Source organism: Manacus vitellinus, unplaced genomic scaffold (genome assembly GCF_001715985.3).
Source record: "Manacus vitellinus isolate BGI_N305 unplaced genomic scaffold, ASM171598v3 scaffold_14_pilon, whole genome shotgun sequence".
Classification (NCBI taxonomy): Eukaryota; Metazoa; Chordata; class Aves; order Passeriformes; family Pipridae; genus Manacus; species Manacus vitellinus.
In genome coordinates, this window is record NW_021939063.1 from 7,595,359 (window position 1) to 7,620,919 (window position 25,561).

The 25,561-nt window shown below is 44.1% G+C and overlaps 1 protein-coding gene across 20 annotated transcripts in view; it reads left to right on the forward strand.

The window, feature by feature from the left end:
• Positions 1 to 25,561, forward strand: part of CADPS (calcium dependent secretion activator) — a 210,835-nt gene that overhangs the window by 159,972 nt on the left and 25,302 nt on the right. For 7 of the 20 annotated variants that reach the window (XM_025894702.2, XM_025894706.2, XM_025894690.2 and 4 more), the window contains 6 exons: positions 711 to 852; positions 7,483 to 7,629; positions 10,734 to 10,889; positions 13,766 to 13,913; positions 19,616 to 19,690; positions 20,764 to 20,847. In XM_025894702.2, the coding sequence (XP_025750487.1) occupies positions 711 to 852; positions 7,483 to 7,629; positions 10,734 to 10,889; positions 13,766 to 13,913; positions 19,616 to 19,690; positions 20,764 to 20,847 (752 nt within the window). Of the gene's footprint in view, positions 1 to 710; positions 853 to 7,482; positions 7,630 to 10,733; positions 10,890 to 13,765; positions 13,914 to 18,266; positions 18,282 to 19,615; positions 19,691 to 20,763; positions 20,848 to 25,561 lie in introns of all 20 variants that reach the window. The other 13 variants (XM_025894694.2, XM_025894695.2, XM_025894696.2 and 10 more) reach the window with 3 other exon arrangements.

Sequence of the window (25,561 nt, forward strand, 5' to 3'; positions counted from 1 at the left end):
CTCTATCTTGTTGTTGTTAAATGTCTGTATTGTTTTATATATGTGTACTGCATTTATTTAGCATGAAGTAAACCAGTCCCTGCTTTAACATTCTATTGAAGGGAGGAAAATATTAAAGTAAATGGAAGCAGGAGTAATTCAGAAGAAGAGTACTTTGTGAAATAAGACTCTTCTCTAAAGCACGTGGGCCTATGCCTTAAAAACCTGTGTGAGGATTTGGTGCTTGCCCAGGTGCTCCAACCGCTCCCCAGGGAGCTGGTGGCAGAATTGGCATTGCCTTCAGCCAGGTCCCAGACCAGGGCCCCAGTTAGTTTTCTAAGACCACATGAAAAAATCCAGGGACCAATCCTCAGAAAGCAAGTTCCAGCATCATGGTAGCAAGTAAAGAAATGATTTTCCCACCTGCTAAAACCGTAATGTTTGCCATGCTGTATTTCTTACACCTGTTTTATTCACAGGAAGTAATAATGTATTTGTAAGCGTGACATTAATGGAAAAGAAGATTCATTGTCTGTTTATTTGTTTGGAGTAAGAAGTCATTCCTGCTGTCTGTGTTGTGAACATTGGTGCCTGATGCCAGCTCCTGTTGTGTTCTTGAAGTTTTCCTGTTTGCTGACGAATTTGTTGTGTGATGAAGTACCACGCTGTGGTTTGTTACAGAGGTTTTAGTAACTGTAGTGTCTTACTATACTTTTATTTATCTATTCTAGATAATTTGTGCAATGGAAAATTCCACAAACACCTCCAAGACCTGTTTGCTCCACTTGTTGTTAGATATGTCGATCTGATGGAGTCCTCAATTGCACAGTCAATTCACAGGGGCTTTGAGCGGGAGTCATGGGAACCAGTAAAGTAAGGAAACCTCCTTTGATACAATTGGAATTTGGGTGCAAATGGATGGAGATTCATACAGAGATGAATTAGCAAACATTAGACTGGACACGCAGAAAGCGCTTTAGATTTTCTAGTGTAATGCTAAAAATAGAAGGCCTGATCTCTTCAGCATTTTCAGGCTAACGAGGGAAATGTTATTGGTTTTTTGAAATGCGTTGCTGCCTCAGTTTGAACCGTGTGCCTTTGGACAGGGAAGCATGAAAATGGGAAAACCTTCTTAGCTAACATGGCTTTTTGGATCCTATTCTAAAAGGCCTTTTCCAGTGCTGCTTTTGAACTCGAGTAGCTCCTTTTCAGAACAAAAAAAAACTCGCTTCACTGTGTTCAGTCCAGCCCTATAACCTGTGTGAGTCATTGCTGTACTTATTCTTCCCAATACTCATTTTTTCCACCCACCCCATGGGGGGATAGTGCAGCGTGTGCCTCTCCTATCAGCCCCATGGCTGATGGCTGCACTTGTCCCATGTCCCGGGCAGCTTTGCCTGTCCCAGCTGCCTTGCCTGTAGAATTCGACGTGCAGAAACCAAAGTGAGTCAAGCAGACTCATTTCTTACATTTGGAAAGCTAGGAGTTCACCAGCAAGAAACTGGGAGCCTGAGAAAAACCCAAATTGAACTCAAGAGCTGGCGAATGATAAAAATGTGACATGTGCTTTGGATTACTGTTGTTATTTCACAGGTTTTGAAGCATTGCTGAACCCTGTCATGCTTGCTCTATAAAGCCAAGTCAGATCCTACAAAGGAAAATAACTGAGTTTTCCTTCTAATAAAGGTATTAAAATAGAAAGATTGACCCTTTGCAAGCAACATGAGTCTGGCAGTGCCTCAAACCAGGAACTGGGACCAAGTGACCTCTGGAGAGACTCTTTTCCTTGCTTTTTTTGTGATTCTCTAGGCAAAGTGAAGTGGCACTGCACTCTCAGAGGTTGCTGTATAAAAGAACGTGTGGTCTTTCAGGGCTTTTCACACCAAATATGTTCCGTTTACAAGGAAAAGGATTTTGTTCAGCAGCCAGCCTCCCATATGCAACCTGGAGTCTGAGTACCCAGGTTTTTTCCTTTCTTTCTTGTGCATCCTCAGCATCCGTAAGGATTCTGCCTGCCAAATCCCAGACTTTTTCTTGACACCTGATCATCCCCTCTGTTTTGAGTGGGGTTAAGTGGCTGGCATTCAGGAGCCTCTCTCACTTTCCATTTGCTGTCTTTGGTCTGCAGGCTAACAGGATTAAAAATCCTAAAAAATCTTGTTTCAAATAAGCAGATGTGACCCAGAAAACATACAAGAAATAGATCTTTCGAGTAGGAGAATGCCATTTTTACAGCCACTCCTTCAAGCAGAATTGCACTCCGAAGTTAGCATTAACTTCAGTTTGAGAGCTCTGCTTTAGTAATGAATGTGTTTGTATTTCCTTGTCTGTTATGAAACAGAGGCAGTTAATCCTGTGTGCTTGTCCACCTGGGTCAAGCACTCAATAAACAATTAATTTTGCTTTTTTCTTTTATCAGAAGCTGTCATCATTTTGGTGTTTAATTACTTTAGGGGCTTACCTGTAGATGCCCATATGTACTTCGATGTGATGCTTGCCTGTGAAAATGCTTTGTCCCTGGGTATGCCATCACCTCTCATTTCGAAGTTATCTTTGATAGTTATAAAAGATCTTTTCTTAGTTCTCTTGTGATGGTTCTTTCCTTCTGGAGTTCCAGTTAGAGTACTTTGAACATTGCATTTCCAAGCAAAAGCCCAGGATTGACTCTTTCTCTTACATGCTTGGGTATTTAAAAGATTTCTTCCATCAGGAAAGTGGGTGCTTTCCACAAGAAGCTTCTGTCCATCTGGTGAAAAGATGCACTATGTTTTTTTTTTCACTAGTTCATATTTTGTTCTTGTGTCTCGCACACAAAAGTGCGAGTTGCAAATGCTGGCTCAATGTGATGTGACCCGGTGAAGGAAGGCACCAGTGAGTGCCAGAGGGTGGCACATACAGTGCAAAAGAAAAGAGGAGTGTCATTCCTAGGATCTTATGACACTTTTGATGTTCTGTTCAGAACTAAATGTTAAGGCATCTTCATCTTTTGCCTCCTGGGCAGACCACCTGCTCCTCTTTGTCTGATCGACAGGGAACTTGCAGAGAAACTCAGGTTAGAGACTTAGTTTTTTTGATTTGCCCTCCTGTGTCTACTGTCTTCTTCTCCTTCCACATGTCCATACTACAGCACAGTTGAATTTTTGGCCATAGATTGTCAAATACTTTGGACCAGCCAATTCCCATCCAAATTGTGACCTTCTATTGCCACCTCTTCAGAAAAGCTTTTTGGAAATCGGGAACACTGTAGTATGTTCTCCCAGAGCTTTCCTCTGCTTTGAAGAAAGACCTTCAGGTTGGCCAGCAAAGGCAAACCATCATGGCTGTCTGTTCCACCAAGCTTCTTGTCCTGCTTAGGATCTCTACAGTGCATTGTGAGAAGGAAATCTCATTATCTCCTGTTAACCAAGAAATTTTTCCACAGCACAGAGTCTTTTGAAAGGGTTTCTCTATGCTCATGCTTGCAATCAAGGCTGAAATATGTAGCCCTCCATAACCTGACCAGATGGCAGTTTGCAAGCATGTATTTCTTCTATTTTCATTGCCGAATATTCTGCACCTTATGCTCTGAGGAGTTAGGTACAGAAATCACTAACAGCGAGAGAGATACTGTTAAGTACTGAAAAAGTGGGGGGAAAAAAGCATGGATGTAATGTGCCTATGAGGGCTATGTAATCTACCTCTGCAGAGCTGCTGAGTTTGCAGGGGGTCCGTGCCCTATAGCTAGAGCAGCTGGTGTGCTCGTATGAATCCACGGAGAGAAATGTGGAACACTTGTCCTTCGCACAGTCATCCAAGTTTGCAGGATACAGAGTAGGTCTGTTCTCTGGTGAGTTGAGAGGTCTTGGAAAAGTAGGGTTTGCAATGGGTTTTTTTTTTTCATTCTAGCTTCTAAGAGAACACTGATTTATATCGCAGCCAACAGACACGTATGTGTGTGTGTGTGTGTCTCTGTGTGTGTGTCTGTGTTGAAAGATCTTTTTGAGCAAATGCTAAAGCTGGTGCAATGACAACCAGTTTCAATGGCTTGACTAAGATGTTACTCATTGACCCAGGGCTGTCTCTAACGCACTGTGGTCCTGGCTTTAGCATCTTTTAATTGCTCACTAACCCTTTGCAAACTACTTATAAATGTATCATTAATATAAATGTCAGAATTCGAACAATAGGATTATATTAATCACTTTATAAGGTTGTACAACTACAAAATGCCTGTGGAAAATGTTTCCCCTTAAAAGAAGCACCGTTGTAGTGAAAGTGAGTATTTTTGTTACTATTCTGGGTGTCAGTCACAGGAAGAGCACAGATTTGACTGCCTACTTCACTATCAAGCTCTTTGCTTCACATCAAGGCTTTTGTGAAAAGATTTGCTCTTGAGCATTTGCTCAGCCTCAGCAGTGAGGTTTTAAGTGTTTATAGGGATGGAAGAGACAGGCGTTTGCATCTTCCCTCACTAAATCGTTTCAGGCATCCCGTAGGAACTGAGCATTTAAGTATGGCCAAGAGTCTCATTTAGCTCTATTCTGAACCCAGGAGACAGCTCAGTAAAAATGCTGTGATTTTTTCTGCCCTCCTTTCATTACTAGGGCAGCTCTACAGGAGCAGCCCCGGTGCCTTTGGACGTGTTCTGTGTGATCGGTGCTGCAGTACCGTGTGAGCGCTGGGATGTTGTCCAGGGGGACGTTGCCAGTCTGTTTGCACTGAGAATTTCCCAGCAGACAGTACAGGTGAAAGCCATTTTCACAGCTAACAGACACAAACGGGGCTGAAGCAGAAGAAGCCAAGAAAACAAGCGGTACAGCTCCAGAGCGTGCGTCTTTTATCAAACATATCAGGATCCAGTCCTGAAGCTGAGTCGTCTTAAATCAGACAGCCCTCATCTTGTTGATGCAAATGCCCACATTCCCTGCCTGATGGCTGAGGTTATATTTAGCCATCTATATTAAATAGGCATGGCTGGCTTCTAGAAACGGTTTCTCATCTTGGACCTGTAGTTTTATGGTCTGAGCAACTGCAGGCTTTATGGAACATTTGTTGGTAATATTAATCATTTTTTACAGGTCTCACTGCAACTGTTAGTCAGATAATTAGATCGGTTGAACCTGCAAAACTGTGCATGTCAATTCAGGAGAATATTTTTTAAATTAGTAACTGTATGTTAACATAATATACTCCATTATTTTGCTGTTTTGTTTTGTTTTAAGAGTACTAACTTATTCTTGCAACATATTCTTGCATCAGCAAAATAATGTGTTGTATAAAAGAAATATGTTTCCGTGTGAATATAGTATACTGTTTACTCTAGAAGTCATATTTTATTAATACAGTGTTTTTATTAATATAACACTGTCACTTCTTGAATTTTAATATTAAAACCAAAGGTCCTCTGATTTATGTATTTACCATCTGGCTAAGTTATTTAAGTTGCTTTTCCTTATACATTTATATGTTGTCCACCTCTTGCTATTTCTTTATTCATTCCGTATCAGTATCTAACCACATGCACTGCCAGTTCTGAAGATTTAACACTCTCTCAATCACTATGGAGTCTGTGTCTCATTCAATAGTCATATCATCTTATCAGCAGATATAGTATGAATGGAAACAATGGGCATCTTTGTGATGGTAGTGAATTCTCCTGTCTGCTTATTGCCTGACAAAGACGACAAACAAGATAGCAGGAAATCAAATCTTCTAAGAAATATATAAGAAAAAAAAATAAGAACATAGTTGGTTTTTTTTTTACTAGAAGAATACTTTGATTTGTGATTTTTCTCCCCAACAAGGGATTTTATTCACAAAGGGAGAATAAGAATGAAGTGTATTCCCTAGTACTTGCCACCAATGACAGGCTGAGCTCTTGCAGAGGTGTGGTTCACATCGTCTGTTGCATTAGGAAACATTTATTCAGTGCAGCCAGCTCAGTTTCCATTACTTTGGGGTTTGATCCATAAAACTTGCAGTAAGAAATGAAGTTCAAAATGTGGCTCAGGAAGATTGCTAAGATTTGAATATGCCTTGAAAGACATAGTGTATAATTTGATAGTTTCCTAACAGTCCATATTATGCTGCCTGTACAGTAACTAATTTAATCCAGGGGAATGGGAGAGGCCTCCAGAGGTGGCATATCCTGATGCAGTGACTGAGACCAGGGAAGTTTGGATGCTGAAGCAGTGTACATCAATAGAAAAGCTTTCAGTAGCTTCAGCAGTGCAGAGTGAAGCTGAAATCCTGAAGTCCTGATTCCATTTTCACTGAGCCCAAGTAACAATCCAGTGAAAACAGTGTCAAAATATCTGGTTTTGTTCCTCTTATGGGACTGTAAAACCACCTATGGGTTGTGTACCACTGGGCCATACAGCATTACTGGGTGAAGGCAGAAACAAGACATTCCTTGGAAACTGGCCCCTCTTCTGTGAGCCAGGAGACATGGGAGTTGGGTAATTGAGTTCTATCTTTTGCTGATTCCCAAATACCATTATGTTTTTATTTTGCACGTAAAACATAAGCTGTGATAAGATACCCATTAAAACAGATTTAGACCAATTATAACATTTAGAGACCTAGCACACTGAAATATGTCCAGGGTGGACTCCAGACTTTGGGCATGAGGTGCTGTTACACACAGGTTGTCTTAGGGGAGAATGTTACATTAAATCAAGACACTCACCCACTTTTGCATAACAGTTGCACATCTGAAAATACTGACTGAAGTCATGATGCCCAAGTACACATGCTTCATAAATTAACCTTTGAATGTCTTAATCACCTCATGGCCCATTTCCAGCCAAGAAACAGTCACATACCAGTCCTGGATTTATTTATAAAGTGCAGTTTATTCACAGTGCACATATGAGGGCTGGGCAACCTGCAGGACCCATTTTTTTCACACCCAGGAATGCAAGGGAGGATCAGGGCACAGTCTTCACTGAGGAAGAACCTTGTAGTTCACTGTTTCAGCACTCCAGATTAGCCCTTCTTTGTTATTTATAGGGCCTAAGACAAAGAGAGGTTTTGCAGAGAAAGCCTGACTCCTCTGAATTCAGTGGCAAGATCTATTCATTATTTCAATTCCTAATTCTTTAGCAGATCTCTTAGTTTAGCTCTTTCATCCAACCTAAGTGTGTAAGAACTGAAACTTTTACTTACAAGAGAGATTTTTTGGAAGAAAGGCTGCTCTCAGCACTTTGAAATGGCATCAGGACTTGAAGGTGGAGTTATTTTCATGGATGTTTGAATACTTTTTTAATTTGCTACTTTGTGATTCTTCTTTCCATTCTGGTTTGTTTTGGGGTTTTTTTTAGGAACTTGATTTTTATTGCAGACTGCAAACATAGTACACTTAAGCTTCCATACTCATGCTTCTTTCTGAAATGTTTTGCTTTAGTTTTTTAACTGTCCTTGTGCTGTGAACTTTGCAGATTTGTTTCTGAGTGTCATGTGCTTCTGCTACATCGGCATTGTCACTGTTATGGTATTTTTTCTTTCTGTCTGTTTCTTCCACAGGAGTTTAACAAGTAATCTGCCCAATGTGAATCTACCAAATGTGAATCTCCCTAAAGTACCAAATCTACCAGTTAACATCCCACTAGGCATCCCACAAATGCCTAGCTTTTCTGCACCGTCATGGATGGCTGCTATTTATGATTCTGAGTGTGTATTCAGTTCAAATTAGATCTCATTTAAATTTAAAGTAATCTTGGCATGGATATGTATTGTTTGTTTCTGTGCATTACATAAAACTTTAAAGAGTGATACAGTTAATTAGACGTTTTCTGAATGAGACACTAGTGAATTTCTGGCATGTGTATTTTGAGGGTTTTTTTGTATAAATCTTGAAAATTTGTCTCAACTCCCACTGAGAGTTTGAGCAAGTATCTTGCTGTACAAAATAGCTGTCAACAATGGGCCATGGTTTGAACAACATACAAACCACCGAACTTACAATGTGACATTATGTGTCTCAGCAAAGAGTTTTGTCCAAAAGAGATGAACCAATTTCAGTGCCAGTCAACCAATTTCTGTGGACCAGATGTAGATCTAAAAGTGAATTTTGTTTAATGCAAGCTCTGCATTTCCCAGATTATTTTTGTCTTGATTTTGATGAAGCAATCTAAGAAAGAGCAGTACCCTGCAACAGTTTTTATTCATGTTGGGGGAGGCCCCAGAGAGTAGTTAAAGCTCCATAGCCATCATTGCTGCCTAAATAATGCCATGACCAACTAAAGAAAGATATTTCAATGTGAGCTTCAGATCATGGCTTAGAAAACCAGGCACAGTGCCAAAGCAGTCAGTCTGTAGGAGCCTTTTGTTCTGTGCTCCCACCTCCCTGTCCAAGTGTCCCAGGGTGCGTGTGTGGAGCTCAGAGGGAACATACCACAAATCCTCAGCACAGATTAGGCAAGTTCTCTTCTTATAGGAGATTTCCCTTAAAAGTCCCATCACTGAGCAGTGTGGAGGGTGGTACACAGTGGGCTCAACCCAAATCTTGTCATTTGAGATGAACATCCCAACATGGACACACGTCTTGTCAATCCTCCTCCTAAATTCCTAGAGCGTTGTTTAGGGTTGGCATAGGGTGTTCTCAGCCAGCACTGTGGTGCTTTTCCTCTACCCTCTCACTTAAGAGGTAAAACTGAAGAACCCCCCAAAACTGCCCCCTTCAGTGTTACTGAAGCACCTGCAATTACATCTACACCTGGAGTCCACCAGAACATTTCTGTCATTAACCTGGCGCAGGCGGGATTGCAGAGCACCGGTAACAAATCAAAGTAAACCAAACACTGATGTGAGATTTTTTTTTAATACATTTTAAAAGCTTTTAAAACATTAGCATGGTTGTTTATGTTTCAAAGCCATACAACTCATATTCATGCTAAGATAGCTATATTAAAGGCTAGCTTAGGCAGTTGTCTGTAAAGAGTACATGAAAGTTTTAATCTTTCTCTGTGCATGCTTTGTGGTATTGCCCTTGAAAAGATAAGAATCATGTAATGACAGAAAATTGGATAATTCCTCTGAAAACGCTTGAGAATCAATGGTATACTGCAAGCTGCCTGCGTGATTAGAGTAATTGTGGTGCTTACAAGCAAAATAAGAACAGTGCATTTTGGAAATTAATATACTATATTGTTTACTTGGATGGAGCCCTAATCAAAAGTGAGAAAAAGACTGAGAATAATACTTTTAAAATTTTGAAACCAAATGGATGTCAGAATATTGCTGTTGTAGTAAATACCAATTACTATATTTGTACACATTAAATCACTTAAAATGTAAATTTATGCAGTTCAAAAACTGGGTTTAGACTGTTAAAGCTGATTTACACCTAAGCACAGGTTTGAACCAGGCACAACTGAAAACTGGTGGTAGATGAACATGTAAGACTGTTGTACAAACCTGTCCCCTGGCTAAAGGAAATGCCTGATTCTTTATCTTTTCATCTCCCTGGTTTCCTTTTTCTCACCCTTCCCCTCCATCAAGGACATGTTACCTGTTGCTTAGTGTCAGATACGTTTCTCCTACAACCGAGACGATTCTTTATCTCGTTGACTGTAAGCCCAGGACCCCACAGGACCCCTTTGGCATGTTGGGACTACAGTTCTCACCTGGCAGTAGCCCTGTTTGCATTAGCTCCGAGCTCCTCTAGCATTAACTCAATGCAGCTGGCATCTGTCACAATAGAAACACCCTCCCTCATCTGTTTCTATAGATGATGTCAGCACAAGTGGTAATGCATGGTGTGTTAAATATCTTATAAATTACTGTGTTAGCATTAGTGGTATGCGAGGAGGGGGTTGAAACTCTTGAAGCTCCCTTGGTAATTGTTCTGGAGAAGAGAAAAAAAAAAAAGTGAGGGAGAAGGAGAGAGGGAGAGAAAAGGGTTATGGATGCATAAATTTCTCTGCACAAACAGAGCGCAATCCAGTTCTGTATTTTTATTCTGTAAGTGGAGGTTTGAGATATAATTATACTGTGAAAAGAGCTGGTGTATCTACACACTGCAGGACCAAAGACTTCCATCTGGGCAGGACTATGGGTACAAGAATATGTGCTTGGAAGAGAAATTAAGAGTTTTGTGGCTGACCAAAGTTGTTGCAAAATAAATTTTAAAAGAATGGAAATTCATTGTCCTGTAACTGCCTTTGCAAGAAAAGGGTGCAGCAGTCAATCCTGCCAAAACTCCTGGATATGAGCTGCCTAGTGCCCTTAGCTCAATTTACTTACCCCAGTTTTTTTTCAGCTGTTCAAGAGATAAAGTGTGTCCTCGCTCACCACTTGTTAGCACTGTCCCTTACCTGGAAACAGGGCCTCAGTGGGGGGACAAGGCAAACTCGAGATATAATTCGGAGGGAGGAGAATTGCATGAAACCCTAAATCTTAATAACTGCATACAGCCTAGTATGACAGTTATTATCGATCAAGGATTTTCTCCCACAATTTCTGGCCTTAATTCTTAATAATCACATATGTTAATGTGGTTATTAACTAAGGCTGATTTTTACCATACTTCCCGTTAATATGTGTAACTCGATGTTGTCTTACTCATCTGGTCTGGAAAGTTTTGTGGGTGATGACAGCAAGGTAGATTAGGCAACTGTATGGTAAAACTCAAAATCCTGATGGTGGAGATGGCCAGCGTTGTCCTGTGTATGAAAATACTGTCTGCCCTACATTTGTTGCAGGAATGGTCTCCACATCAGGTTGCAAAGAGCCTGATACCACTTCTGACTTTTGTTCTCGTTTTGCCCTGCCAGCAACGGATCAGGCACCTCGGAAGATATGTTCTGGAAACTTGATGCCCTGCAGACCTTCATTCGGGATTTGCACTGGCCTGAGGAGGAGTTTGGAAAACACTTAGAGCAGCGCTTGAAGCTTATGGCGAGTGACATGATTGAGTCCTGTGTGAAAAGGTGCGTGCCCATGAGCGAGCCGGTTGTGTTTCTCACAGCAGCTCACAGGATGCAATGGGTTTTTATGTCTTATTGTCAAGGAAATTTCATTTCAGTCACCATTTATTAGTGACCCCAGCCCAGCTCGGCCCAGCAGAGATGCGGTGGAAAGCCTGTTCCACCCTAAAAAGTGGAATTCACCCCATTGCCTGTGAATTATGGACTCTCCTAAGCAAGTACTTCTCTGTTGAGACTTTAGAGAGTGCCTTTTCACAGTAAGACAATAATCACCCGTTTTTTCAAGCTTTTTACATAGTTCTTATTTGCAGTGCTACACATGCAGTCAAGCCTTTGTAAATGCAGTTTGGTGTGATGATCTTGAGTGCTGAAGGCATAGCCCCGAGAAAGATCCCAGCACTCACCTAAAAAACACAGATCCATGACAAAAAAACAAGAAAAAAATTATCAGAAAAAGGAGATAGTATCTTGGCACACAGGTTTCACATCTGCTGCTGATTGAGAAAAGCTATTGTATTATCAGCCACATTATAGGATAGTCACCTGCAGGTCTTCCAAAACAGAGATTTCTTTAAAAACCTTCTAGACATGCTGGCAGCTGTCATTTTGAAAGCAAAATGTTGAGGTTAAATTTCAAACCTCTCCACAGCAATTTATATCCATTGGTATCAGAGGTGATGAGACAAGAAGAAAAAATGGACTATGTATTTCATTGTGCAGAAATGCATAGACAGAGAGATCAACCAGAGGAAAAATGCATGTCAAGTACAGCTGGTACATGCTAGTATTAGCTGCAGTGTGTGATGTGGCTGTTCTATACCACAGTTTCCTGGCCACTCTGTCAGTGTGAGTGTGGCATTTATTATCTGTTCCTCACAGCTTGGATGTGCAGTGTCACCACAGAGGAAGGCACATTCAGTCCTTGGGATGCAGGCAGGAAGACAGGCAATGAGACTTGCTCTCTCACCATCCTGGAATAAACCCCAGTGCATTTAAAGTGCAGTGAGATGATGTCTTTGACATTGAGCAAGTCTCCCTCTATTGCAGCAGCTCATCCTTGGTCACTGAGCTTCAGTTCTCCTCCAGTTGTCAGACTGTTCTTTAGGAGCAAACTCAGTGCTGGAACTTTGCTCTCTGCTCTGCCGCAGCATCACAAGCAAAACTCTTACTTTCTTTTTTGGTTTTTTGGGGTTTTTTGGTTGGTTGATTTTTGTTTGGTTTTTTTATTATTATTTTTGGTTTATTTTTTCTTTAATTGTAACCAAAGCCCCTTGGTTCCAGTTATAGCTGCAATGGTTTGTAGAAATCAAACCAGGTTAGCTCAGCTGAGGTAACTGGGAAAAATAAGCAAATTTCTAGGTACATCTGAAGAAGGGTTTGAGTGCTTGGAAGCCAGGGTTGGTTTTTTTTTCTAATTGCCTCAACCTTTCTACAAATGTGTTGCCCCCCTGTAAAAACCTGGCCCAGCTTGTACTGGTATGACTATAAATAATGGTTCTGAGCACAAGTAAGTAGGAACATGCTCCTTTCTGCAAGGCGATGGAAAATCCCAAGTCTCCTTAGGTCCTTTCAGTAATTACCAAGATTCTAGTCCCCGAGTCCAGGCTAAATCTGGCACTGGTAATTAAATCAGTTCAAATGCCACTGCTGATGTAAACCAATATGCTGCCTTCCCTATTTATATCACCTGCAAACAGGGCCTGGCTAAGGTTTCTTTAGCAATTTCAGTTTGACACAACATTTTTCTTCGCGTCTGTCTCTGAACTGTTGAATCCATGGAGGAGCCACCCCGCTTTCCGCACTTGGTTGTATTTCGGGGCTGTCAGGAAAGCAGACCTTGCAAGGAAGGCCTATTAACTAATAAATCCAGGCAAGGAGGACCTATGTACAAACTCAGATCTGATCCCGAGAACGGGAGCTTCACATTTGTAAATGAGTTTTCATTTGCATAACCCTTGGGGGATCATCCAAGTTCAGAGTTATGCCTGAGCTGCAGCTGATATTATTTGTTATTTCTAAATTGAAGCTCCTATGTTAATTTGTTGGCAGATTCTGTCTGATGTGATAATTGTTCTGTGTTAGGTTAGATTACTGAACTACCTCTGGAATATGCAGAGGGACTCCAAAGAAAGGCAAGACAATGCCCACCACACTGCAGAGCATTCCCATGTTAGTCACAAATGCCTTGGTATTCAAAATATGACACGGGATCAGATTCTGTAGTCTTTGGCCCAATAAAGCTCTTGGTGTATCACTGTATCAGTTTGTAACTGCCAGAGATGTCAAATTTGTGCTCAGTGAGACCTCAGGAGAGCAGCGAGGTGTGGGCTTGTGCGGTGCATGTGCGTGTGCTCATACTGAAAAGACAATTAGTAATCTGTGAACTTATAAGACAGTTAGGAACTTAGCAAGCAAATACCATCATGGAGACCTAAAAATGCAATGGTCTGGCAATGTCCTTTCAGTCAAGTGATGAAGGAGTTTCTGTTATTTGTAGTTGATATCAGGAAGCAATAGGAGCTTCCTCTAGTGTGGCAGGCTGTGGTTATAAACCAGTTAATGCAACCAAATTATAGATGTATATTGACACTGCTGTTTGTAACATCATCACACTGTTTATCAAGCATGAGAAAGTCATAGTTTCCCTGAAACCATTGCACACTTTATAAATAGAGTGTGTATTCTGGAAAGTGGGTTTCTTTTTAAACTGGAAAATAATTTCTAGTAAAAGCACATTTGTAGCAATTGCACTATGGTACTCCCAGCAGCATTCGGCTTTCTGGCTTCTCAAACTCTTCTCAGAATTGTTTCACGTTATTATTATTGGCTTCAGAATGTTTAAAAGCTACTGACACATCTTTTTCTACTTTCCTTCACAGAACGAGGATTGCATTTGAAGTAAAACTGCAGAAAACCAGCCGATCAACAGATTTCCGAGTCCCTCAGTCAATATGCACCATGTTTAATGTCATGGTGGATGCCAAAGCTCAGTCAACAAAGCTTTGCAGTATGGAAATGGGCCAAGAGGTAAAAATGAAGGTTCTTCCTTTCACAGCTTTTAAAAGCAATGTCATGAAATTTCCTATCTCCTGTTGTGCTCGTTTCAGAGACGTTGTATCGGTTGTGGATTTAGTCTTCCATAGAGAGTGTGCAGATGAATGTACAGGGGGTGGCTCTCAAATCTAATGAATAGAAACATTCGGAATCCCTGTCACTTAGGAGTGGCTTTTTGCAAGGACTGTGGTATGCATACGGTATCTCTCAAGCTTGGTTGATGCATGATGACCATATATATTGAGTCATTAACTGCACCTTGGAGCCAGGTGTCGGCAACACACTTTCTGTGTATGAGTGTGTTCTGTAGACAAACATAAGGAAAACAGAAGTGCCAAGTTGTTGCTGTGATGCTTGTAAGGAAAAACAAAACCCCACCAAAATAAAGAAATAACTTCCAAAAGTAGATTGAAATTCCAGCTGTTTTGATTTCCTTTTGAGTACTGGCTATAATCAGCACATCACTGATCATTCTGGATTTCCAGGTTCTTAATGACTCAAGTTTCCAAACAACAAATCTGTTTTAATGAATTGCTGATTTTTATTTTCTACTGAAGCCATAGTTGCAGGTTGAAGTTTCTGTGAATTGATCTATGAACTAGAAAGAAATGGTAAATTGAAGTAGATTTAATGCATCATAATGACCATTTTGCTCCAGTGGCTTCAAGCCAAATTAAATATTCATATACCAGTCTAGAATAAATTCACAAATACTCTTTGGCTCTCCTATCCTGCTGCTTGTCAGCATTTCCTAGATAAGCCTTTTCACTACAGCTTTCCATGGTCAGATTTTGCAGTGAATCATTGCAAGTTGTTCCTGTGGTTTTTTTAGTTGTTCACTTCACTTCGTTCCTCCGAAAGAATTTCCTCCAAAGGCCGCTGGATGCAGCAGGGCTCCTTGCCCTGATGTCAGTGGTGTTTGGATCAGATCCAGCTGTTCTTTTTATTTTTCTCATACATATTTCAGTTTTGACATTTTATTTGTGACAGTCACCTTGCAAGAGATTTCATACTGCCCGTCATCAGGTTCTTCCCTTGTCCCCCAGGTCAGCTGGGGCAGATCTTGAGTGGGTTGTTGTTGTCCGAGCCTGGACGTGAACTTCTCTACCATTTTCTGTACCATATTCATACCCATTTATCTCCCTAAATCCCTCAGTCTGCAGGTGCTGCAGCATCTACCTTGGCAGCGCCCCGTCAGCTGGGATGGTCCGTGTTTGTGATGCTCCCCACTGCAAACCAGCATCAAACCCTTATATTAGCACAGTCCCTGAGAACAGGGAGATTTTGGAGATCAAGCAAGCTGATATCATGACAGAGGAAGCTCATTGCATTTATAAAACTGTCAGGTTAAGTATTCAGATGTCACAAGACCTGTAACAGGAGCTGTGCCAGGGTATTGTGTGTCCGGGCACTCGCTGCTTCTTTCCATAACTACTTGTGATGCTCTCTGCTTGCCACAATTTCCTCCAAATTCTGAGCATCAGTCACAGTGTACACTGAGCCTGACTCAGGCTGCAGGTGAGAGGGGAGCAGGCGGTTGTTTCTCGGCTGTTCTGGGCTGCAGTGGAGATTCAGCTGCAAATCTGCCTGTGCTGCTTCCAGAAGGTGTTTGGTACAGCAGCTCAGAGACAGACAAACTCCTGTGGCAAGCAGCAGTTGCTGGGGCACAAGATTTTTAGCAGATAGCTGAACTAATAGACCTGTAAAGCAGATGTAAATTATTGGTGCGTAAGGTACCATTTAGGGCTTCAGTATTTTATACACCTTCCCTTTTTCTTTTCTTTCTTTTAATGAGTGTTACTACCTCCCCCTCCATTCGCTCGTACCACTCCGTTTTTTGGCTACCTCCATCTCCTCTTCTTGAAGGTATCTAAACCTGTGTGCTGAGATGGGCAGGCTGAGGAGCGTAAAAGTTTGGATCCTGGGCCATTACAGCCCAGGAGGGGAGGACAAAAGGCCACCCTGCCTATTCCAGTCCCCAGTGGAAATGATGAGACAGTCAGATAGGTAGCAGAGAGACGGGCACCCAAGTTTCCAGCTTGCATCTTCCTCTGTAATTTGGAGAGCTGGGTCTGTGCCTCACTGAGTCCCTCTGTCCTGCTGTCTCTGGTGTGTGGCAGTCGCACAGCTCGGCAAGGGCTGCTGGCAACTCCACCAGGGAGGGAGAGAAGGGAGGGAGGGTCAGAAAAACTCGCTGACAGAACCATCCATTGGTGCTGCAGCCATCATGTGGCTCCTCCAGTCCATGGTCCCTGTGCAGACAGTTCAACAGGAGCAAAAAGGGCTCACATTGCCCACGACAATCTTCAGGCAGGGCTGTTTGCCCAGGTCTAACTGGAGAAGACATTTTTATTAGAAACAAACCACTGATTTTTCTGACAGTTCTAGATGTACGTGGGCAGAGACTCTCTCAATACCTTACTTGACCTCACTCTGCAGCTTCCCTCCCACCCCAAAGGCCTTCCACACTACCTTCAGCCACACTCACTTTAGCAGATACTTGAGTGCATTTTGCGAGCATTACCCTGTGAAACAAACACCCATCATTTCATTCCATTTCCTTGTCTCTAAAGGCAGCTGTTAAAACATTTGGTAAACATACTTTACCATCTTAAATATTTATTTTTCCTCTGAATTTTTAATACATCTAAGGGGATAAATGTATGTATTAAATGTTTCTCAGTTGGTCTAGTATGTTTCTATTTAATATCTAAGGTCAGATGGTCCTTAGAGAAATACAACGTACACACAATCTGTTACATGACAAGGCAAGATACTCATCACATAAAGTCAAGTTGAATCATTGTAGTGCACTGATTATGGATTGTAATAATTGAGCTAATAGAAAGCTGTGATGAAGTCGATCCAGAGCGGGGGCTACGCTGGGGAAAGCAAACCAGCTCTGCGATCTTTAACCTTGAGCATTTTCACAAGGAATGTAGAAGGAGCTGTTTAGAATTGCTGGTTTACGAGCCAGGCGTCTGTAAGCAGCACCAGGCGCTCGCTTTCCAAACCGCCGCCTTCTCCGACCCCGTCCTGGCCGAGGCTCGCCTTCCTGAGGTGGAGCTGGGGCTGCAGCACAGGGAGCACAGGGTGCACATGGCTGTGGCTGCCCGGGGCAGGACCCTGAGCCTCACAGGCCCTGTCCTGCATGGTCACTGGCCCTGGCACCGGGGCTGACTCCACCCTGGAAGTTGTGGCTGCGATGGGAATGAGCGCTCAGAGTCCTGCAACACTGCCTTGGTGCATGCCCAGGCTCCTTTCCTGCTCTCAGAGCAGCAGTTTTATTCCATCAGGGCTTTTATTTGCTTTATAAACAAGCTTTTGATTGAACATGCATCAGTCGGTGCATTTCACAGTGGATTGCTTTGCACATAGCTAGCCATGTTTGAGTTCAAGCTCATGACTTACTTGATGAAAGCCATTAGCTAAACGCTTGGTTGCAAGGTCTTACATACACAGAAAATGCAGTTGCAGAAGGAAGCTGTCGTGGGGCAGACACCCCAATATACACACAGCCCCTCCTCCATCTCTCCTAGGAAGTCCTGGCTGTGTCTGCCAAGGACATCAGCATCTTCTCCCTGTACCCAGCTCTTACAGGTCCCTGTCACCTCACAGCTGCATTGCAGCTGTGCTGGGAGCAGCCAGGTCAATCTGGGAGCTGATAAGGGCTAGCTCTGCATTAAACAGATTAATCATAACTATGATCCCATAAGGGACTGGTATATGTCTTGACCTGCAAAGCAGGACATGGGAATGGGAAGTGCCAATGCAAAAATCACCTGCTTGTTCGTGTATGTTTTCCCTGTACGTGGGCCCAGCAGATCGCAGCCTGTGGCGTGGTGGTGCCAGCTTGTCCTCCTGCCCAGGTGAGGCTCTGAGTGCCCCCAGCCAGGCCTTGGGCTGGGACGTGCTGTGCCACGTCCCCCTGCCCTGCCCCTGCCGCAGGGGTCCCCCCAGCACAACCATCCCGGTGAGGGGTGTGCGGCTGCCCCGATGCCGAACCCTGCCTGTCAACAGCCGGGTCCCTTCCGCTTGGGAGCAAAATAAAACCATAACAGAGTGCCAGCAGTCAGCTACAATCCGGCCCCTTCCCACTGTTTTACTGCCTGCAAATCCTACAGGTAGCGATCTCTGGTATTTCAGCGAAAGGAGGTTTTGATCACATTTCATTTCCCATTGCTTATTGTTTCTGTGCATGATGCTGCTGTTCTCATACGTCTCTTTTTTTAAAAGATTTTGGTTTATTTATTGTTTATCTTCATATGTTCTTTTTCCTGTCTTTTGCACTTTCCTCTTTATTTCTGTCCCCAATCATCTGAAAAGTTTGCAAAAGAGTGGGTAAGTGTGTCCTACTTTTATTTTCTTTCTCCCGAATTCCTGTATTAATGTTACTGCCATAGAAAAAAATCCCCAAACCGCAGAGCAGTTCAGAGAGAACCCATCAGACACTGAGACCAGCAGCTAGCATTTGTAAAGCCCTCGCAGTCTTCCTTCCCAAAGTCTGATTAGTATTTAAAGCAGATTTGTCTCTTTCAATGTGATTTGATGTTAACATTTTAAAACAATATTAATGCCAAGTGGTAATGAATATAGTGACTAGCACCAGTGCTTGAAATGTTTGACTGAAAAATCAAATGTTTTGTGTTGGAAAGCAGTCATAATCAGTATTTTCTCAGTCCATTGAAAATAAGAATATACTGTATGTTTTCACTAATTAAATCTTGTATTGGAAACAGGTCTTTTCTAAATTAGTAGAAGACTGTATTTTAGTACCTATTCTAGCCATATTGCAGCTGATTGCATCAGAGCTCCCAAGCTAAGCAAGGTTTGGCATGTGCAGAAATTGGGTTGAAGACTCAGAAGCGCTGATGCTGCAGGCACAGGCGTTGGTCAGCCAGTGCTGAGCTACTGCCACGGGATCTGCCAGCACCCAGGGCTTGGGGATACACTGCCTGCTGGCTTTTGCATGGGACAAAAAAGCTCGTTGTGGTTTGTTGGGTGGTTTTTAACTCTGTCTTACACAGTCACTGAGCAAAGCATTTAAACAAGTGCTTAATTTGAGCCGTGTGCCTGCTGAACACAGTGTAACACGGGTTCAGCTGCTTTGCTGCAGTGGGTGGGAAGGGTGCAACACCCGGGGGAGTGGTTGAGGCCACTGCAAGCTCCCCTGGAGCAGCAGGTCCTCCCCACTCCCCTGCCGAGGGCTGGGTGGTTTGTGGTGCCCTGGGAAAGGGCTGCCTGTTCCCCTCCAGCAGCAGGTATATCTCATTGTCCGGTGCAGTCCATGTGCCAGATGGACAGGACAATGCCCACGGAAGTGGAGAAAAGGGACTTGGGGGTCTGTAGGAGCACTAGGTGCTGGTGGTCACAGGGATGGCAGAGCCTCCCCTCCGACACCCCCGTGTGGCTCCTGGAGCTGTGGGCACACAGAAGAGGGCAGGGTTTGCCCATGCTTCACAAACAGATATAGGATTCTCCTGAATTCAAGGTCTCTCCTACAAGTGTCAGTGGTCACTGGTCACTGCAGTGGGGCCCAGAGTAATAAGCTGCATAATTCTTCAGTTTAATACTGCGTGTTGTGGCTTACCAAGGGAAGAGGCTGACAAGGGTAGAGCTGTTGGCTGTGATCAATGCTAATATTTTCCTCCCCCTCTCCTTTTATTTTTCTTTAGCACCAGTACCATTCAAAAATAGATGAACTAATTGAGGAAACCGTCAAAGAAATGATAACACTCCTAGTGGCAAAGGTAACCTTCGGCTTCAGGTGAAGTGATTCACTGTTAACATTGCATTTTTAATATGTGCGTTTCCATTAAAATGTGACACATTAAGATGTTGAATTGGCTTCTTGTTTCTCACAGGCAAGATCATACATCTCCCAGTCCTTTCATGGTGACTCTTTGATGATTAGGAACTGCGTGAGATGTAATGCACTGCTGGCAGGGTTGCCATACTGGGCCAGAAGTGGTTTTAAGGAATGGGTGTTATGTTAATGGGGTAGCACCCCATGGTCAGCATCACCCCACAGCACTGGGGGTAGCTGTAGTCAGGGGGTGGCACTGCTAAATGTTGCTGCAGAGCCGTTGGGGTGGCACGCAGAGGTGGCCACCACTCCTACACATGAGGTTGTGCGGACAAAATAGCTCATCTTGTGCAAGATCACCATATGCTCTCCTAAGAAATTAATTTAGAGGTGACAGTAGTGGGAAATACATTCCAAAATGTCAGGTTTAATTGTTTGGAAATTGTTTTTCGTCAGAGTCAGCTCCTCTAGCTCAGCTGCCAGCATTCCCCTTGGGTGGTTGTGTAGGTCTGGTGTGCTGTGCTAACACGGAGGGGAATTGGTATGTAGGGAGAAAGATGGTGGGGTGTGTTTTCCTTTAGTTTCAAACTTTCTGAGAACAAGTCATCCCTATTATACAGTGGAGACCTTTAAACATAATCCACCAACATATGCCAGTTTGATTCTTCTGCAAGAATACCCAGCTAGCTGCGTGTTTGACACGGCATACTGGGAGCAAGAACCACCGCCTTCCCCATCCAGACAGGCTCTGCTGGCTTCCCCACACACTGCACCCACGTCCTGTCCCCAGCATCACCCAGGACACAGAAGGGTGATTCCCACCCAGCAAGAGGTGCACCACTACCGTCCAAAAAGCAGCGCTCCTTTTTCCCCACTCCCCAGCCTGCTGTGCTCGGGGACGGGTGGTCTGTTGCTTTGTCAAGGCTGAGAGCTCCACTGGCTTCTTTGAAGCTGATGCTGACTTTTACACCTTTGTTCAATTATTAAAAATAATTGCAGTATTTTTTGTTTTCATAGTTTGTCACCATTTTGGAAGGAGTCTTGGCCAAACTGTCTAGATACGATGAAGGAACTTTGTTTTCTTCTTTCCTGTCATTTACTGTAAGTACAGACTACAGTTTCCTTTCTTTTTCTTTCTTTTTCTTTTTTCTGTGAGTTGTAGTCTGCCCTCCCAGGACTAGATCAGCTACATAATAATTCTGCCATTCTGTGATGTTTGATCACTGTAACCCCCATATGAGTATACAAACAACCTGTATGCAGACATACAGTACATAAACACCCAAGATGCACAAAGTAAAGCCATTTCCAGTCATCATTCATCTTGGTGGAGTTTATTCTGCAGAGGATAGGTATGGAGATGAAAAAAAAATCATCACACTGTACATGCAATTTTCCTAACTAAAGAATTTGCTTCATTGCCACTTTGCATGACAAGTGTGTTTCTCTCAGTCTTCTGGACATAACAGTGACCATCTTAAGTAGTAAACAGCAAAGGAAATCTAGGGATTGTTTTTATGTTTCTAAAAGAGAACAAGGTAGAGGAAATGCCATGAGGTCATGCAGCAAAAGGTGCTTCTAATGACACATTTAATTTCTCCCTAACATTGCAGAACCAGTCCACAGCTCACCACAAATTTCCTAGCAAGGTACAGGACCAGACCAATACCTGTGCAAAACTAGCCGGAGTATCCAGCAAGAGTTTAACAATCTTAGCTGTATTCCAGAAAAGTGTTGTGATAGCTTCTTAGGACAAACACATGGCAGCTGATTTCCAAAGGTCTTCTAAAAATGCATGCCAGAAAGTTTACAAGAGAGTCTCTGTGCAAGTATGGCTTCACTCCTCTCAGCTCACAGACAGGTGTGCCCCCAAACACCTGTGTCTGGGATGGTTGGAAAGTTGGGTTCACATTTCATTCTCCGGACCTGCTGCCCCCACATGCAGGCAGAGACCGGGCAGGAGGCAGAAGGCACTGCTCTGAAAACTGGCAAGGCTTTCCAAAATCTTATTTTGGAGTTGTCTCAGTTACTTGAAATTGTCTGTTGTTTGCTGCTCATGGGCCCTTTTGCTGAGTTTGAGGCAATTTTGAATTGGGGTGGTTGTAGGAAGACTTAACCAGCAGAAGCAAGAAACTGCTGGTGGGCAGCTATGTGCACACAGTCTGGCAGCTTATCTGAACCACCCTATGGTTCAAACTAAGCATTCTGCCTTTTCAGGTGTGCTGGAGGCACTTTGTTCTTCCGAGAAGGGAGGAAGGGAGGGTATCTCATTCACTGCCCCACAGTGCAGCTCTTTTCCCTGGATAACCCCTGTGTGATTACAGTCACAAGGCTGTGCACATTCCTGCTTGAGCAGATGCAGAGGGTGGCTTGGGGTGAATACCTGGATACCTTCCCTCGTTCCAGTGCTGTGGAGGGTTAGGAAATTCTTGTGTGCCAGCAGCAGAGGATGTGGAGGCGGCAGCTTTCCAGGCATCGGAAGTACCAGCATCAGCCCGCATAGACAGTGTAATGTGCAGCCCTTCCTTATCCATGAATCCAAGCTGTTCCTCGGTTGATGCTGCACTGCTCCCACCACATCCTACTGTTTACGCTGCCGAGTGCTGCTCCCTTTGATTGCTGAGCAAACCCTCTGGCTGCACCTGGGCTCTGGGCTCCTGTCAGGAGCCAGCACATCGGAGCATGGGGTTCAAACATCCTCTCTGCTGCTCCTCAGACAGTCACTCACAGTTAACTGCCCCAGCAGCAGCAAAACTGTGGCTGTCCCACTCCAATGGCCCCACAGCCTCTGAATGCAGTCCCAAAACCTTGATTTTCTGAGTTTCCAGCCAGAAAGGGGTGTATATTCAAATAGTTGCTGTGCATGGTGTGTGCATGCCTCCAGGAAAGTGCTGAGCCCTCGCCCACATCCAAGAGGCTGGGCGCACTGCGGAGGAGCAGGATTGCTCCTTCCTGGGAAAGGGATGTCTCTCGCTTTGGCCTGAGTGTTTGCTGGGATTCACTGGGAGAGGAGGCTGAGGAACAGCCCTGACCCCTTTGGCACTGGGCTTAGCAAGTCTCCTCTCCCTGCAGTAGTAATGTGACTTGCTGTGTTTAGTCTTTGCAATGGTAAATACAGAATCTCTCTCTTGTTACAGCATGCTTGCACCACCTCCCACGTTTTCCCTGTCTGAACAAATACAACAAAGTGTGATGGTCCAAGCCGCTGAGCTCCAGAAAGCATTAGTCTCCCACCCCCTTCCACCGACTTCTTTCATCGCGTGTTTTCCAGGCGCTCTGCAAGTGACATGTACTCGGGGGTCTTGTGACAGACAGTTTTATCACCTAGTAGGATATCCTCATTTCCAATTCTTGCCTCGAAATTCAAGATAAAATTAATGCATCTGTTGTCCTAATAAATTCTCACTAGCCACTTCTCCTTGCAGAGCACTTTGAGAGGAAAACACCCTTCTAAATTTGGCCAGACTTTTTTTTTTTTTCTGTTTGTTGATACATTTAAGTGCATCTTGGTGGCAGCAGCCCAGGCCCTGGCTGGGCGTCTGCATGTACAGATCCACTGTGTCACAGGAATGCCAGCTGCTAAAATTCCCTGTAATCTGGATGGCCTCTGTAGGCAGAGCATTGCACCTATGGTAATTATAACCAAAGATTCCATGTTACCCGAGGGAGACAGAAGTAAAAGATCTTATTTTTGTTCTGCACAAAATTTGTATGGTAAACTGAGACGTTTCATGGCAAAGTCACATACTTTGCGAAAAACGGCAGCCTAGCAAAAATCACACAACATCCGGCAGTTTGGAAATTTCACTAAATGTAGCCAAATCTGAGTTTAAAGAAAAACAAGTAATTATTCTGATTAAAGGGGAGTGGGCAGGAGAAGCAGCTCAGTTTTTTTGTGGGTGGAGGGAGGAGATCGCAGGAAGCTGAGTTATTCTTGTCGCCTCTTGGCTTTGGAGAAGGTAGTTTAAAACAGTGGCGCTAAGCTGGACCCAAGAGTGCAAATCTGCACTCAGATAGCAGGTTTGCCACTGCCTCACTTCATGCACTGCGTGGTATTTGAAGGTACAGGTGCATGGCACAGTGCAGCCTTGAGCGTGGACCCCAGCTTGAATTCTGCGGGCTTTCAGGCCACATCATTTTCCAAGCTTTCCTCCTGTCATTTGGCTTCGCTGCTTGGACAAACTGCTGGTTTGGTGCTCGCATGGGCAGCCCTGCCTGTGGCTGCTCCACACCAGTGCAGGTGTGCCATGACTGCCTGCTCCTCTGGAGATGAAGCCATTGGATGGGCTCCAGCTGCCTTCACTCACGGAGGCTGGGGCTCCTCAGCTCCCACTCCGCAGGAGCAAGCGATAGCGCTTCGCTACCTCCCGAGAAAGTTGTGGGGATGAGTGTAGTGAAAGGGTGAGGTGTCCAGACAGCTGGCTGGAAACAGGAATACCTGGAGACAAGTCTTCGCTGAGAGCAAGGGCTTGGTGCTGATTTTGTTACCTCCTTCATAAACTCCGTGCTGGGACGTGCCCCGTCCCCCTCCGGCAGCAGACCCCGGGTCTCACCACGGCAGCAGGCGCTCGGTGCCCTCCTCCTGCCCTTCCCTCTGTTCTTGCCCCCCGGCTCGGCAGCCCGGGCGCTGCCAATACTTGCAGCGTTCACCTCGGCAATTACCACCAGTCTGGTCTTTTGTATCGCCTCATTGTGCTTAATTATGCACCCCCCACACACACCATATGAGTGCTTCCACCCACTCTCACATTCTGTCTCACACATACATTCATTCTCTCATTCGGGACACATAATTTATTCATCCCAAGATGCAACTGTGTGCGTGTTATATTTAGGCTGTTTTAATGGTAGCTTTAGAAATATTTAAAAGCAGGTGAGCTTTTACACCCAAACAAAGATGGCCGGCAACGCTTACCCTAATTAAAAGCAGAAGTGTTGTGGAAAATCCCAGCCATACTCTTTCTAGACACGGTGCCTTATGCTACAGTGGGAAAAAGGTCTCTGTGGCCAGCTGGGCACTGCTCAGTTGGAAGAGTTGGCCCTGACGTCGGGGCCACCCCACCTCCCGTGCCTGCACCCTGCTGCATGGCAAACCACAGACAAAGTACATCTGGGGTCTTACAGCTCCCACCAACTTGTGAGGACACCACAGACTGCAATGTCCACCTCTGATACCCCCAGTTGAATAGTGTCTTTTTAAAAGGGGGGGGGAAATCATGGAAAAAATTATTTAGTTGTTCAGGGTCTGGGAAGCAGAAGAGCTTTGGGGCACTTCAGTGTAGCATGGAATGAGCACAGTGCCCCAACATGGTCTGTGAGCTCCTGTCAGCATCAGAGCCAGCAAAAAGGGAAAAAATAATCATTTTTTGTTTGAATTGATGTGAGGGAAGAACTGCAAGACCTCTCTGAAAATTCTCAGCCTAACAGAGCATCACAGTTTGGGTTGGAAGAGACCTCAAAAATCATCTAGTTGGAACCCTCCTGCCGTGGGCAGGGACACCTTCCACTAGACCAGGTTGCTCCAAGCCCCATCCAACCTTGCCCTGACAATGTCCCTGGCTGCAGCCTGCACAGCTGGGGGAAGCACACCATGAGCAGGACAATGGGAAGAGGGCAAAATGAGGGTCCTTCGGGTGCTTTCTTGTGTCTTGGTGCAGGCCCCTGCCAGCCTCACTATACCGTAATGCTCCCAGTGCCAGGGAAGTTCCCAAAATCCCCAGCTCCTGACAGGAGAGACATGCACTGCCTTGGGAGGCACGTGGCACCAGGTGGAGAGCGAGGCCTCCAAAGAAAATAACGATGTCTACTTATGAAC